Below are 15,961 nucleotides of genomic sequence, written 5' to 3'. Positions count from 1 at the left end.
GAGAGAAGAGAAGAGAAGAGAAGAGAAGAGAAGAGAAGAGAAGAGAAGAGAAGAGAAGAGAAGAGAAGAGAAGAGAAGAGAAGAGAAGAGAAGAGAAGAGAAGAGAAGAGAAGAGAAGAGAAGAGAAGAGAAGAGAAGAGAAGAGAAAGAAGAGAAGAGAAGAGAAGAGAAGAGAAGAGAAGAGAAGGGAAGAGAAGGAAGAGAAAAGGAAAATAAAGGAAAGGAAAGAAGAAGAAAAGAAAAGAAAAGAAAAGAAAAGAAAAGAAAAGAAAAGAAAAGAAAAGAAAAGAAAAGAAAAGAAAAGAAAAGAAAAGAAAAGAAAAGAAAAGAAAAGAAAAGAAAAGAAAAGAAAAGAGAAGAGAAGAGAAGAGAAGAGAGAGAGAAGAGAAGAGAAGAGAAGAGAAGAGAAGAGAAGAGAAGAGAAGAGAAAAGAAAAGAAAAGAAAAGAAAAGAAAAGAAAAGAAAAGAAAAGAAAAGAAAAGAAAAGAAAAGAGAAGAGAAAAGAAGAGAAAAGAAGAGAAAAGAAGAGAAAAGAGAAAAGAAGAGAAAAGAGAAGAGACCTTGACTTAAGCTGATCCTGTGCTATGGAAAAGCTGATGCCACTCCCACTTTTCTTTGGCAAAGGAAAAAAATTAAAAAATAAATAATTAAAGAAAAAGTAAATCTTACAGAGTGTGTCCTGATAAAAACGGTGTTGTTCTGTCAGTTTTGTAGAGCGGGCACCAATCATCACCAAACTCCATCCAGAAATTGAGCCACTGACAAGCTGTCTCTGGACCCAATCCTACATCCAATTCTTCATTCATAGAAAAGTTCACCAATCAAATTTATATCTTCCCAATGTGGAGAGAAGGATGTTGTGAATTACTCTTAAGCCATATTTGAAAGCAGAACTCAGTATATACATTTACTATCTATCTGTATCAAAGTACATGGCATTCAGGGTAATATTGCAGAGATCTTAAACATACTATTCTCTACCTGAAACCTTCTGAAAAAATAAGATGATTAGTATGCCATGGCTGCAGTTATCCTGAACTATCTTCTAACAGCGAGACTGAAGCAGTGCTTGTTATAATTACCTTGTCGAGATGTGCATCTGTTGTCTTCATACTCTCCAATTTTTTCTGCAAGCTGTAAACAAGCAGATGTTGCATTTGCACTGGATGGATGCAATGTCATTATCTCAAACAAGATCTACACAAACTCTTCAGTACTGCAGACCAAAACTAAAGTGCTGTTATCAAAGTAATTTTCAACTGTTAATTCAGCTTTAATCTCAGAATAGTTATGTTTAATTATGTTTGTTTGATCTTTCAAATGATCTGTGATAGGAAGTCTGCCACAGCTTAACTGCTGGAATTCCACTGTCAATTATCTAACTTGACTATAGTAATGTACAGAACAATTACGGATTTCCTTTCTAGATTAGGAAAAAAATTCTGACCTATGAGTGATAAAGCAAGGAGTGACCTATTGGATGGTCATTTCTGGTTGGATTAAAGCTGTCCTTGGGCCAAGAGAGTCAGTTATGGTTAGAAACGCTTTGTTCTAACTCAGCTGTCAGTGTCTTACAAGAAAGACTTAGGAGACCCATCTTCACAACAAGGCTAGTAGTACGACCCTCCTATTAACTTTTAACCATCACAGAGTAAGTCGCCATGGACTTCTATCTACATTTTACACTCTTACATCTTTATAAAACAAAAAAGTAACTTCTGACATCTGTGGGATGATTTGTTGGGCACCACTTTTTGAAACTATGTTAGGAAGTAAAAAATGAACAAAGCCATTGCTTCTAAGAGTAAAATGTGCAGTATAAAATGAAGTGAAATACTATACACCACTTTCTACTTAACTCATTCCCAAAGCTAATTCCCACTGCACACTGTGCAGTGCTTCCTAATTTAACGCTGAGCCTCTTAGTCATAAAAGAACCAGAGGACATAACGGATCCAGGAACACGCTGAACAACATTTCCAAGGCTTAGGTTGTTGTGGAACTCAGAGTTTCCTGAGACAACTAAGGTCTCCAGTTCATCACAATGTAAAGCAAGAAAAAAATTAAATCCTCTGAGTTTTAAGAGAACCAGAAAAAAGCACTGAGATCTTATCGATTACTAGTAGTACTAATGGACAACTTAAAGCCTCAACAAGGGAAACGGGGGGAAAACGCAAACAATCATGGGCGCTTTGGCTCTCATTTCATTTTACAAACCCTACAATCTTTTGCTGCATGTATCTCAAGTGGAAAAACATCCTCTTTCTATTACTTCTTACTCTTACTGAGAATTGTAAACAAGTGTCTGAACTAGAACATGGAACAGAAATTCAGATGCAGACTCTGCCTAAATGTAAATGTACCTACTTCATGCGTCTATCTATGCAATGAGCATTACTTTTAATAAAAGTGAAATTATTGCCATACCTGATTCCAGATAGACTGTCAAAACCATGCAGGTCCGGCACATTGGAAAGATCAACTCTGCACAGATAGGGAGAGAAAGAAAGGTTTGTATTTTCACTGCATGTAAGAATTATGTGTAATGAAGCTTCGATTACTCATTTTTAAACATATAAATAATTGTTCATGTCTGTTGTTTTTTTTTCCTGATCTCTTATTCTAATGCAAAGCACCAGAAGCTAGCCCTATTTTCAGATGTCAGCAGTCAGTGCTACCTACCATGGAGTAAAGCAGCTTTCAGCTGTACAGTAATATGGGAGCATAAAAAGAGAATTTTAGTGAATACAGTTAAAAAATAAATTAAGACTAAACAAACAAACAAACAAACAAACAAAAAAACCCACACAAGAATCTGTTTTCTAAAAGATGTGATTTGAATTGGATGCCTAAGTGTTATCTAATTCTCTGATGGGAACAATCGTTCTGTACCTCTTCGAACACAAGCACACATTAAAACACAGTACAGGCAGGTATGCATGTGCACAGCCAACAGATCATAATGAAAGATTTGTAAAAATAATGTCAGTGGGACAGGATTTGGTGCTTGCTGTAATACAGGTTAATCTAATACCTCGACCTTTGTGTCTCCAAAATTTCAACAAGTCCATTTATTGACCTAAAACAAATAGAAAAAAGCAAAATGAGGTGCAAACGCAACTGTAATATATCCATTGAACAATTTAACAATGTAGAGCAATACAAGAAACATAACGACATCTCTCACACTGTTACTCAATGTTTTACAGTCCAAGAGGCATCAAGAAAAAGTTTGCTTTTGTGACATTTTATAGCCGAACCAAGGTCAAAATTCACAACTTCTGACAATAAAATATTACTACTGAACAGAGCATTTTTCTTCTCCCAGTACAAGCTGCAAGGTTAAGAATTCTCAAGAGTCTGAACCACAAATAACGTTGCAAAGTATTTCTCAATATTCCTTTTTGTCTGTCAGGGTACTGAGAAAGATGGAACACACCATTGAACACTGCTTTGATTCAGCCCATTTGTTCTTTTACATCCATGACAGTTATTCAGATATCTTCCATACCCCTTTATATTTGCTAATAAACATGTATGGACTAGCAGACATTGCCCCCCGTAGTTAACTCAGACAAATGGCAACAGCTGCCCAATAGTATAAGAATGTGAGCACTTAAGACAAAGGTCTATTATAAGGCATTTGTTAGGCCTAATTTAGCCAAGGAAACGGTGTGGAGTTGCACCAGAAGAGGGTCAGGTTGGGTATTAGGAAAAGGTTCTTCACCAGAGGGCGGTAGACATGGAACAGCCCCAAGCAGCCAGAGTTCAAGGAACATTTGGAGAAAGCTCTCAGACATAGAACTGGAATTTTGGGTGGTCCTGAGTAGAGCCAGAGTTTGGAGTCAATGGTCCTTGAAGGTTCCTTCCAACTTAAGAGCATCCTTTGATTCTATTCTATAATTCTACACTTCTGAGCAGGTAACATCAAATCTTACTTAGGCAAGCTGATAAGACTGTGGAAGCACAGAAATGCACTGGAAACATCTCCAGAAAGGGGCAGACTCTTTTTCACTGCTTTCTCACTGCTCTTTTTCACTACACGATCTGTTGGAACAATCATGAGATCTAATTTCTAATAACATTTGAGCATGTACAATGTCATGGTTATACCAGAAATTTCATACCTGACAGTTGTTCTGACTTTATTCAATTCTTCCCTTGACATCAAATCCATTTTATTTTCGAATACAAGATCAGCTAATGCAACCTGCCTATGCATTTGGAAAAAGAAAAAAGGAATACCTTGAACAAGCAGTTTTTTGTAAGGCAGAAGCAGTATGTCTCTCATAGCACTGTAAAATTACTAGATTGTTAGTACAGGAAGGCAAACATTAACCAAACCATCAGCCAACTAAAACATCATGGATTGACTACAATATTAGCTTCTTGAGGTGACTTGTGGCTTGTGCATTTCAGGAGACAAAAGTAGCAGCAGCCAGTGACATGAAAGACAAGCCATGGCCATTGAAATGTTTACAAGCACAGCATGCTGAGGCTTTTTCACTGCTAGCAAAAATGTATAGCTAATGGTGAGGAGACTATACTGAAAACTGTTTTTGTAGCTGAAAGTTGAGCTTCTTTCAACCTGTTATTTGTACTCCATCTGTTGTAGTTTCCATGGAAAAAAAGAGGAGGCATTATTTTCAGATCAACCCACTTGTTAGAAAATTCATATCTAAGCAGAATGATCAAATGAAGTACAGAGTAAGTTTTGTTTTCTACCTTTGTTTAAAAGCAAGGGAGGGGAAAACCTTAGAAAAGAAAAAGAATCAATTTTGAATGATCTTCCGCACAGTGCAGTCACTGACTATGATTAAAAAAGTGGTTTTGATATCCATACCGAGATGCTTCGTTGACAAGGCCTTCTGGCTTCTCCTGTCTCAAGTGCTAGACAATAATTAAAACAGATGGATTAAGCATGTTTAAAAAATGCTCAAATTAATTTGCATTTAAACTATGCCAAAATCATTTTACACAATGTATGATTTTCATTCATACCGCTTAAGTGACTACATTGTAAGGAACTATTTTTATGGCCAACTATCAATGAAAAAGCTAGAAATGAAAAACTATTTCTGCACTTACCAATCCTCACTGTTCTGTAGGTCTGTTCTTTCAGTACACTTTACTTAGATGCCTCCGTTACCTGACATTTTATTCTACTTCCAGGCAACTAAATCATCTGTTAACCCAATCCAGTATGTAGTAGTCTGCCTCACTCTCTCACCCTGGGAATGAACCTATTGGTTCTTTTTTCATCTTCTTTCCATTCTATTGCAGTCTCTTCCAGATCATACAGCTCATGGACACCTTGGACTATCTCTTGATGAGATTTGCCTTGAATAGATACGAGTCCCTTACCAGAAAAATAACTGTTAGAGTATATAAACAAACCTTTAAAAACAAAATACTTATGGAGAAAAAAAAACAAAACAACTTTACAAGTACACAGAGCAGGGAAAAACCTCTGACAAATATGCAGAGGTTGATCAAAATAACAATGCAACAGAGTCATCTCTTGTAACAACCATTCTTACAATTAAGAATTATACTTCGCTATACTCTGCCTTCAGCTTCTCATTTGGACGGTAACCTGGAATATTTGTGCTAATTTCAATGTCATCTCCTACCATGCCACTTTGATTGTATGTATGATATATGTCTCTATGAAAGCCTCATCACCTGTCCAAGGTGATGTAAAATAGGCAAAAATGCTGAGTCTGTTCCCACTGAGTTCTCATGCTTAACACTTACACTGTCTTGAAACAGAATCTCTCAATAGCAGAGAAAGAACAAATATCTGTGTGGTGAAATGACTAGCAATGGAATTAACAATGGAATACTTTCAAAACTAAGTCCATCAACTCACATGCCAAACGTTGCACTAAAAGAGTTTTCATCACTAGAAAACTGTCTAAAATAGAATGTAAATATTACTCGGATCCCAAAGCTCAGTACAACAGAAGCATACTTCTAATCAGCAGTACAGCTAATGAGTACAACAGACAGCTTGAAGTCCATCAGCACTGCTGGCTTTATGCTGCTGTTGTTCTACTTGTCAAGAAATAAACCTTTCTTCCAGTGAAGTAGAAATAATTACCTTGCTGCCTGTGACACACATATGTTCTCAGGAAACAAATCACAGCACATTTGATTGTTTTCCTTAGACCTTGTCTAATCATACAATCGACTTTTTTATCATTTACTTAGCTTTGTGGTTTAAGGAAAATGAAAGTATATCCTCAAGCATCACCAACGTTCACCTCAGAACTATGCAATGAATCGTACACGGGGATGAATACACTTATGTGTAAATCACATCTTTAAAACTGCAGCCTGATGTAATCAAAAAATTTTAGGTGGACCATAACTAGCATTGTGCTGCATTGTTACACTCAATTAAACTTCTGTTTATTATGCCAACAACTGTAATCATGGACAGAAACTTGTAACTACATCCCTAGCTAAGGAGCCATCTAGGTGAAATGGATGAGACCTTTCAGAGCAAAGGAGGGGAAAACAACATCACCTCCTTTCACTGATGTCCTGATCATTCATCCTGTCCCACTCATGTTTGGGACTGCAAGTCTCCCCTTTCACTACACAGCAAGTAGTACTGTGGTTTGCTTCTCTGTCAGCTACCTTGAGTGGTCTCATTGGCCGGCAGGTATTTAAGTGTCTCTACATGGATCAATGACAAACTGATGTTCTCTCTTTTGTCTGCTCTTTGACCTGTATGAGGCTGACAATACACTGCAGTTTCTTTCCATTTAAAAAGAGGGAAAGCACAAAACAAAGAGGTTGGAAGTTTCAGGCAAACCTTCAGTCTTATGACATCCATGGTACATCCAGTCCTATCTTTCATATTCTTTTCCCACAGAAGATTCTACAAAGAGGAAAAATGTTTTCACAAACAGAACAGCGTAAGATGATTTTCTACAAAAGGACACAGTGATTTCGCACTTGACTGCGATGTATTCATATTTACCTATATAAAGAGATTAAGGTTTTCTTCCTTAATATTTCCTAGGACTTCAACTGTTACTGTCAATATGTCCTGTAAATGGAAAGACACACAAGACAGACAAGATAGATGCTAAAAGCAGCATTTAGCACACAACTGCTTATACTCTAAAGGAGTGACAGGCCAGACCCTTTCCCCTTCAATTATTTATTAAAAATCAAAACCACAAAACAGACAAAATACTGTATTTTCTCTCTAAATAAAACACAATCACCAAGATAAAAATGCAATTTAAACTGTAATATGCAAGGATTGTTTTATTGCACAGAGCAAGAGACAAGATTCTACCCTGACATAAATAAAAGCTGGGTTACATATCTGGAAAAACAAAGCATTTCACATTCCTAACCTTCTAGCACACGTGTGATTATAGGATTTATATCAAATTTATAGGAAAACCTAATTCACTGTTACAGGTTGATCTGTTGATTTTCTGTGTAAAAACAAAGGGAAGCACTCACAGAATGTGTATCTCTAACACCTTAATTAATGCAAAGTTGTGAACAGCAACTCCCCAATATCTACAAACACTGACATCATTTCGACCTACGGGATAAATATCAGGTGTACGTATAGGGCTCAATTCTCAAATCTCAATTGCTCAATAAGGACAAATATTGAAAAGAATAGTATTACTTGTCTGTTGTAGTAATGTACAAGAACACTGTTTCCAACAACAGAACTCTTAAGCCATATTTGAAAGCAGAACTCAGTATATACATTTACTATCTATCTGTATCAAAGTACATGGCATTCAGTGTAATATTCCAGAGATCTTAAACATACTATTCTCTACCTGAAACCTTCTGAAAAAATAAGATGATTAGTATGCCATGGTTGCAGTTATCCTGAACTATCTTCTAACAGCGAGACTGAAGCAGTGCTTGTTGTAATTACCTTGTCGAGATGTGCATCTGTTGTCTTCATACTCTCGAATTTTTTCTGCCAGCTGTAAACAAGCAGATGTTGCATTTGCACTGGATGGATGCAGTGTCATTATCTCAAACAAGATCTACACAAACTCTTCAGTACTGCAGACCAAAACTAAAGTGCTGTTATCAAAGTAATTTTCAACTGTTAATTCAGCTTTAATCTCAGAATAGTTATGTTTAATTATGTTTGTTTGATCTTTCAAATGATCTGTGATAGGAAGTCTGCCATAGCTTAACTGCTGGAATTCCACTGTCAATTCTCTAATTTGACTATAGTAATGTACAGAACCATTACGGATTTCCTTTCTAGATTAGGAAAAAAATTCTGACGTATGAGTGATAAAGCAAGGAGTGACCTATTGGATGGTCATTTCTGGTTGGATTAAAGCTGTCCTTGGGCCAAGAGAGTCTGTTACGGTTAGAAACGCTTTGTTCTAACTCAGCTGTCAGTGTCTTACAAGAAAGACTTAGGAGACCCATCTTCACAACAAGGCTAGTAGTACGACCTACTAACTTTTAACCATCATAGAGTAAGTCGCCATGGACTTCTATCTACATTTTACACTCTTACATCTTTATAAAACAAAACAGTAACTTCTGACATCTGTGGGATGATTTGTTGGGCATCACTTTTTGAAACTATGTTAGGAAGTAAAAAATGAACAAAGCCATTGCTTCTAAGAGTAAAATGTGCAGTACAAAATGAAGTGAAATACTATACACCACTTTCTACTTAACTCATTCCCAAAGCTAATTCCCACTGCACACTGTGCAGTGTTTGCTAATTTAAAGCTGAGCCTCTTAGTCATAAAAGAACCAGAGGACATAACGGATCCAGGAACACGCTGAACAACATTTCCAAGGCTTAGGTTGTTGTGGAACTCAGAGTTTCCTGTGAAAACTAAGGTCTCCAGTTCATCACAATGTAAAGCAAGAAAAAAATTAAATCCTCTGAGTTTTAAGAGAACCAGAAAAAAGCACTGAGATCTTATCGATTAGTAGTAGTACTAATGGACAACTGAAAGCCTCAGCAAGGGAAACGAGGGGAAAACGCCAAACAATCATGGGTGCTTTGGCTCTCATTTCATTTTACAAACCCTACAATCTTTTGCTGCATGTATCTCAAGTGGAAAAACATCCTCTTTCTATTACTTCTTACTCTTACTGAGAATTGTAAACAAGTGTCTGAACTAGAACATGGAACAGAAATTCAGATGCAGACTCTGCCTAAATGTAAATGTACCTACTTCATGCGTGTATCTATGCAATGAGCATTCCTTTTAATAAAAGTGAAATTATTGCCATACCTGATTCCAGATAGACTGTCTAAAGCATGCAGGTCCAGCACATTGGAAAGATCAACTCTGCACAGATAGGGAGAGAAAGAAAGCTTTGTATTTTCACTGCATGTAACAATTATGTGTACTGAAGCTTCGATTACTCATTTTTAAACATATAAATAATTGTTCATGTTTGTTGTTTTTTTTTCCTGATCTCTTATTCCAATGCAAAGCACCAGAAGCTAGCCCTATTTTCAGATGTCAGCAGTCAGTGCTATCTACCGTGGAGTAAAGCAGCTTTCAGCTGTACAGTAATATGGGAGCATAAAAAGAGAATTTTAGTGAATACAGTTAAAGAATAAATTAATACTAAACAAACAAACAAACAAACAAACAAAAACACACAAGAATCTGTTTTCTGAAAGATGTGATTTGTATTGGATGCCTAAGTGTTATCTAATTCTCTGATGGGAACAATCGTTCTGTACCTCTTTGAACACAAGCACACATTAAAACACAGTACAGGTAGGTATGCACATGCACAGCCAACAGATCATAATGAAAGCTTGGTAAAAATAATGTCAGTGGGACAGGATTTGGTACTTGTTGGAATACAGGTTAATCTAATACCTCGACCTTTGTGTCTCCAAAATTTCGACAAGTCCATTTACTGACCTAAAACAAATAGAAAAAAGCAAAATGAGGTGCAAATGCAACTGTAATATATCCATTGAACAATTTAACAATGTAGAGCAATACAAGAAACATAACGACATCTCTCACACTGTTACTCAATGTTTTACAGTCCAAGAGGCATCAAGAAAAAGTTTGCTTTTGTGACATTTTATAGCCGAACCAAGGTCAAAATTCACAACTTCTAACAATAAAATACTACTACTGAACATAGCATTTTTCTTCTCCCAGTACAAACTGCAAGGTTAAGAATTCTCAAGAGTCTGAACCACAAATAACGTTGCAAAGTATTTCTCAATATTCCATTTTGTCTGTCAGGGTACTGAGAAAGATGGAACACACCTTTGAACACTGCTTTGATTCAGCCCGTTTGTTCTTTTACATCCATGACAATTATTCAGATATCTTCCATACCCCTTATATTTGCTAATAAACATGTATGTACTACCAGACACTGCCCCCTGTAGTTAACTCAGACAAATGGCAACAGCTGCCCAATAGTATAAGAATGTGAGCACTTAAGACAAAGGTCTATTATAAGGCATTAGTTAGGCCTAATTTAGCCAAGGAAACGGTGTGGAGTTGCACCAGAAGAGGGTCAGGTTGGGTATTAGGAAAAGGTTCTTCACCAGAGGGCCGTAGACATGGAACAGCCCCAAGCAGCCAGAGTTCAAGGAACATTTGGAGAAAGCTCTCAGACATAGAATTGGAATTTTGGGTGGTCCTGAGTAGAGCCAGAGGTTGGAGTCAATGGTCCTTGAAGGTTCCTTCCAACTTAAGAGCATCCTTTGATTCTATTCTATAATTCTACACTTCTGAGCAGGTAACATCAAATCTTACTTAGGCAAGCTGATAAGACTGTGGAAGCACAGAAATGCACTGGAAACATCTCCAGAAAGGGGCAGACTCTTTTTCACTGCTTTCTCACTGCTCTTTTTCACTACACGATCTGTTGGAACAATCATGAGATCTAATTTCTAATAACATTTGAGCATGTACAATGTCACGGTTATACCAGAAATTTCATACCTGACAGTTGTTCTGACTTTATTCAATTCTTCCCTTGACACCAAATCTGTTTTACTGACGATTACAAGATCAGCTAATGCAACCTGCCTGTGCATTTGGAAAAAGAAAAAAGGAACACCTTGAACAAGCAGTTTTTTGTAAGGCAGAAGCAGTGTCTCTCATAGCACTGTAAAATTACTATATTGTTAGTACAGGAAGGCAAACATTAACCAAACCATCAGCCAACTAAAACATCATGGAATGACTACAGTATTAGCTTCTTGAGGTTACTTGTGGCTTGTGCATTTCAGGAGACAAAAGTAGCAGCAGCCAGTGACATGAAAGACAAGCCATGGCCACTGAAATGTTTACAAGCACAGCATGCTGAGGCTTTTTCACTGCTAGCAAAAATGTATAGCTAATGGTGAGGAGACTATACTGGAAACTGTTTTTGTAGCTGAAAGTTGAGCTTCTTTCAACCTGTTATTTGTACTCTATCTGTTGTAGTTTCCATGGAAAAAAAGAGGAGGCATTATTTTCAGATCAACCTACTTATTAGAAAATTCCTATCTAAGCAGAATGATCAAATGAAGTACAGAGTAATTTTTGTTTTCTACCTTTTTTTAAAAGCAAGGGAGGGGAAAACCTTAGAAAAGAAAAAGAATCAATTTTGAATGATCTTCCGCACAGTGCAGTCACTGACTATGATTAAAAAAGTGGTTTTGATATCCATACCGAGATGCTTCGTTGACAAGGCCTTCTGGCTTCTCCTCTGTCAAGTGCTAGACAATAATTAAAACAACTGGATTGAGCATGTTTAATAAACGCTCAAATTAATTTGCATTTAAACTATGCCAAAATCATTTTACACAATGTATGATTTTCATTCATACTGCTTAAGTTACTACATTGTAAGGAACTGTTTTTATGGCCAACTATCAATGAAAAAGCTAGAAATGAAAAACTATTTCTGCACTTACCAATCCTCACTGTTCTGTAGGTCTGTTCTTTCAGTACACTTTACTTAGATGCCTCTGTTACCTGACATTTTATTCTACTTCCAGGCAACTACATCATCTGTTAATCCGATACAGAATGTAGTAGTCTGCCTCACTCTCTCACCCTGGGAATGAACCTATTGGTTCTTTTTTCATCTTCTTTCCATTCTATTGCAGTCTCTTCCAGATCATACAGCTCATGGACACCTTGGACTATCTCTCGATGAGATCTGCCTTGAATAGATACGAGTCCCTTACCAGAAAAATAACTGTTAGAGTATATAAACAAACCTTTAAAAACAAAATACTTATGGAGAAAAAAAACCAAAACAACTTTACAAGTACACAGAGCAGGGAAAAACCTCTGACAAATATGCAGAGGTTGATCAAAATAACAATGCAACAGAGTCATCTCTTGTAACAACCATTCTTACAATTAAGAATTATACTTTGCTATACTCTGCCTTCAGCTTCTCATTTGGACCGTTACCTGGAATATTTGTGCAAATTTCAATGTCATCTCCTACCATGCCACTTTGATTGTATGTATGATATATGTCTCTATGAAAGCCTCATCACCTGTCCAAGGTGATGTAAAATAGGCAAAAATGCTGAGTCTGTTCCCACTGAGTTCTCATGCTTAACACTTACACTGTCTTGAAACAGAATCTCTCAATAGCAGAGAAAGAACAAATATCTGGGTGGTGAAATGACTAGCAATGGAATTAACAACGGAATACTTTCAAAACTAAGTCCATTAACTCACATGCCAAACGTTGCACTAAAAGAGTTTTCATCACTAGAAAACTGTCTAAAATATCATGTAAATATTACTTTGATCCCAAAGCTCAGTACAACAGAAGCATACTTCTAATCAGCAGTACAGCTAATGACTACAACAGACAGCTTGAAGTGCATCAGCACTGCTGGCTTTATGCTGCTGTTGTTCTACTTGTCAAGAAATAAACCTTTCTTCCAGTGAAGTAGAAATAATTACCTTGCTGCCTGTGACACACATATGTTCTCAGGAAACAAATCACAGCACATTTGATTGTTTTCCTTAGACCTTGTCTAATCAGACAATCGACTTTTTTATCATTTACTTAGCTTTGTGGTTTAAGGAAAATGAAAGTATATCCTCAAGCATCACCAACGTTCACCTCAGAACTATGCAATGAATCGGACACGGGGATGAATACACTTATGTGTAAATCACATCTTTAAAACTGCAGCCTGATGTAATCAAAAAATTTTAGGTGGACCATCACTAGCATTGTGCTGCATTGTTACACTCAATTAAACTTCTGTTTATTATGCCAATAACTGTAATCGTGGACAGAAACCTGTAACTACATCCCTAGCTAAGGAGCCATCTAGGTGAAATATCTGGATGAGACCTTTCAGAGCAAAGGAGGGGAAAACAACATCACCTCCTTTCACTTATGTCCTGATCATTCATCCTGTCCCACTCATGTTTGGGACTGCAAGTCTCCCCTTTCACTACACAGCAAGTAGTACTGTGGTTTGCTTCTCTGTCAGCTACCTTGAGTGGTCTCATTGGCCAGCAGGTATTTAAGTGTCTCTACATGGATCAATGACAAACTGATGTTCTCTCTTTTGTCTGCTCTTTGACCTGTATGTGGCTGACAATACACTGCAGTTTCTTTCCATTTAAAAAGAGGGAAAGCACAAAACAAAGAGGTTGGAAGTTTCAGGCAAACCTTCAGTCTTATGACATCCATGGTACATCCAGTCCTATCTATCACATTCTTTTCCCACAGAAGATTCTACAAAGAGGAAAAATGTTTTCACAAACAGAACAGCGTAAGATGATTTTCTACAAAAGGACACAATGATTTCGCTCTTGACTGCGATGTATTCATATTTACCTGTATAAAGAGATTAAGGTTTTCTTCCTTAATATTTCCTAGGACTTCAAGTGTTACTGTCACTATGTCCTGTAAATGGAAAGACACACAAGACAGACAAGATAGATGCTTAAAAGCAGCATTTAGCACACAACTGCTTATACTCTAAAGGAGTGACAGGCCAGACCCTTTCCCCTTCAATTATTTATTAAAAATCAAAACCACAAAACAGACAAAATACTGTATTTTCTCTCTAAATAAAACACAATCACCAAGATAAAAATGCAATTTAAACTGTAATATGCAAGGATTGTTTTATTGCACAGAGCAAGAGAGAAGATTCTACCCTGACATAAATAAAAGCTGGGTTACATATCTGGAAAAACAAAGCATTTCACATTCCTAACCTTCTAGCACACGTGCGATTATAGGATTTATATCAAATTTATAGGAAAACCTAATTCACTGTTACAGGTTGATCTGTTGATTTTCTGTGTAAAAACGAAGGGAAGCACTCACAGAATGTGTCTCTCTAACACCTTAATTAATGCAAAGTTGTGAACAGCAACTCACCAATATCTACAAACACTGACATCATTTCGACCTACGGGATAAAAAATCAGGTGTAAGTATAGGGCTCAATTCTCAAATCTCAATTGCTCAATAAGGACAAATATTGAAAAGAATAGTATTACTTGTCTGTTGTAGTAATGTACAAGAACACTGTTTCCAAAAACAGAACTCTTAAACCATATTTGAAAGCAGAACTCAGTATATACATTTACTATCTACCTGTATCAAAGTACATGGCATTCAGTGTAATATTCCAGAGATCTTAAACATACTATTCTCTACCTGAAACCTTCTGAAAAAATAAGATGATTAGTATGCCATGGTTGCAGTTATCCTGAACTATCTTCTAACAGCGAGACTGAAGCAGTGCTTGTTGTAATTACCTTGTCGAGATGTGCATCTGTTGTCTTCATACTCTCGAATTTTTTCTGCCAGCTGTAAACAAGCAGATGTTGCATTTGCACTGGATGGATGCAGTGTCATTATCTCAAACAAGATCTACACAAACTCTTCAGTACTGCAGACCAAAACTAAAGTGCTGTTATCAAAGTAATTTTCAACTGTTAATTCAGCTTTAATCTCAGAATAGTTATGTTTAATTATGTTTGTTTGATCTTTCAAATGATCTGTGATAGGAAGTCTGCCACAGCTTAACTGCTGGAATTCCACTGTCAGTTATCTAATTTGACTATAGTAATGTACAGAACCATTACGGATTTCCTTTCTAGATTAGGAAAAAAATTCTGACGTATGAGTGATAAAGCAAGGAGTGACCTATTGGATGGTCATTTCTGGTTGGATTCAAGCTGTCCTTGGGCCAAGAGAGTCTGTTATGGTTAGAAACGCTTTGTTCTAACTCAGCTGTCAGTGTCTTACAAGAAAGACTTAGGAGACCCATCTTCACAACAAGGCTAGTACTACGACCTACTAACTTTTAACCATCATAGAGTAAGTCGCCATGGACTTCTATCTACATTTTACACTCTTACATCTTTATAAAACAAAAAAGTAACTTCTGACATCTGTGGGATGATTTGTTGGGCATCACTTTTTGAAACTATGTTAGGAAGTAAAAAAGGAACAAAGCCATTGCTTCTAAGAGTAAAATGTGCAGTATAAAATGAAGTGAAATACTATACACCACTTTCTACTTAACTCATTCCCAAAGCTAATTCCCACTGCACACTGTGCAGTGTTTGCTAATTTAAAGCTGAGCCTCTTAGTCATAAAAGAACCAGAGGACATAACGGATCCAGGAACACGCTGAACAACATTTCCAAGGCTTAGGTTGTTGTGGAACTCAGAGTTTCCTGTGAAAACTAAGGTCTCCAGTTCATCACAATGTAAAGCAAGAAAAAAATTAAATCCTCTGAGTTTTAAGAGAACCAGAAAAAAGCACTGAGATCTTATTTATTAGTAGTAGTACTAATGGACAACTGAAAGCCTCAACAAGGGAAATGGGGGGAAAACACCAAACAATCATGGGTGCTTTGGCTCTCATTTCATTTTACAAACCCTACAATCTTTTGCTGCATGTATCTCAAGTGGAAAAACATCCTCTTTCTAGTACTTCTTACTCTTA

General features: G+C 36.8%; 1 protein-coding gene and 3 long non-coding RNA genes across 15 annotated transcripts in view; 1 reads left to right on the top strand and 3 right to left on the bottom strand.

The window, feature by feature from the left end:
• The window catches only part of LOC146754095 (uncharacterized), a 69,554-nt gene extending 68,633 nt beyond the window's left edge, over positions 1-921 (bottom strand). The window contains exon 1 of one of the 2 annotated variants that reach the window (XR_014939230.1): positions 670-921. This is a non-coding gene — a long non-coding RNA (uncharacterized LOC146754095). The remainder of the gene's footprint in view (positions 1-669) is intronic. The other variant, XR_014939229.1, reaches the window with a different exon arrangement.
• LOC146754087 (uncharacterized) overlaps positions 1-15,961 on the top strand; it is a 137,636-nt gene that overhangs the window by 35,612 nt on the left and 86,063 nt on the right. The gene's annotated exons all lie outside the window — the stretch shown is intronic.
• LOC146754093 (putative COBW domain-containing protein 7) lies at positions 940-15,018 on the bottom strand. 6 transcript variants are annotated; one of them, XM_085528459.1, is made up of 8 exons: positions 14,763-15,018; positions 13,828-13,896; positions 13,660-13,725; positions 11,676-11,722; positions 10,962-11,048; positions 9,870-9,914; positions 9,267-9,323; positions 940-1,134 (listed from the first exon to the last, which is right to left on the bottom strand). In XM_085528459.1, exons 1-8 carry the CDS (start codon positions 14,835-14,837, stop codon positions 1,029-1,031), a joined length of 552 nt encoding a protein of 183 aa, XP_085384585.1. In that variant the 5' UTR covers positions 14,838-15,018; the 3' UTR covers positions 940-1,028. The 6 variants fall into 6 exon arrangements, with proteins under 6 accessions (XP_085384585.1, XP_085384584.1, XP_085384589.1 ...); XM_085528458.1 differs by lacking the exon at positions 9,267-9,323 and adding an exon at positions 2,428-2,484 and having other exon boundaries at positions 14,763-15,017; XM_085528463.1 differs by lacking the exons at positions 10,962-11,048; positions 11,676-11,722; positions 13,660-13,725; positions 13,828-13,896; positions 14,763-15,018 and adding an exon at positions 10,773-10,934.
• On the bottom strand, positions 4,458-8,367 carry LOC146754094 (uncharacterized). Its single transcript, XR_014939249.1, has 3 exons — positions 7,925-8,367; positions 6,992-7,060; positions 4,458-6,889 (listed from the first exon to the last, which is right to left on the bottom strand). It is a non-coding gene; the product is annotated as an uncharacterized LOC146754094 (long non-coding RNA).

The sequence above is a fragment of the Coturnix japonica genome, chromosome Z (genome assembly GCF_054131305.1).
Source record: "Coturnix japonica strain WE chromosome Z, WE-NBRP24, whole genome shotgun sequence".
Taxonomy (NCBI): domain Eukaryota; kingdom Metazoa; phylum Chordata; class Aves; order Galliformes; family Phasianidae; genus Coturnix; species Coturnix japonica.
The sequence above is the reverse complement of the archived record's forward strand: the minus strand, read 5'-3'. Positions and strand labels throughout refer to the sequence as shown.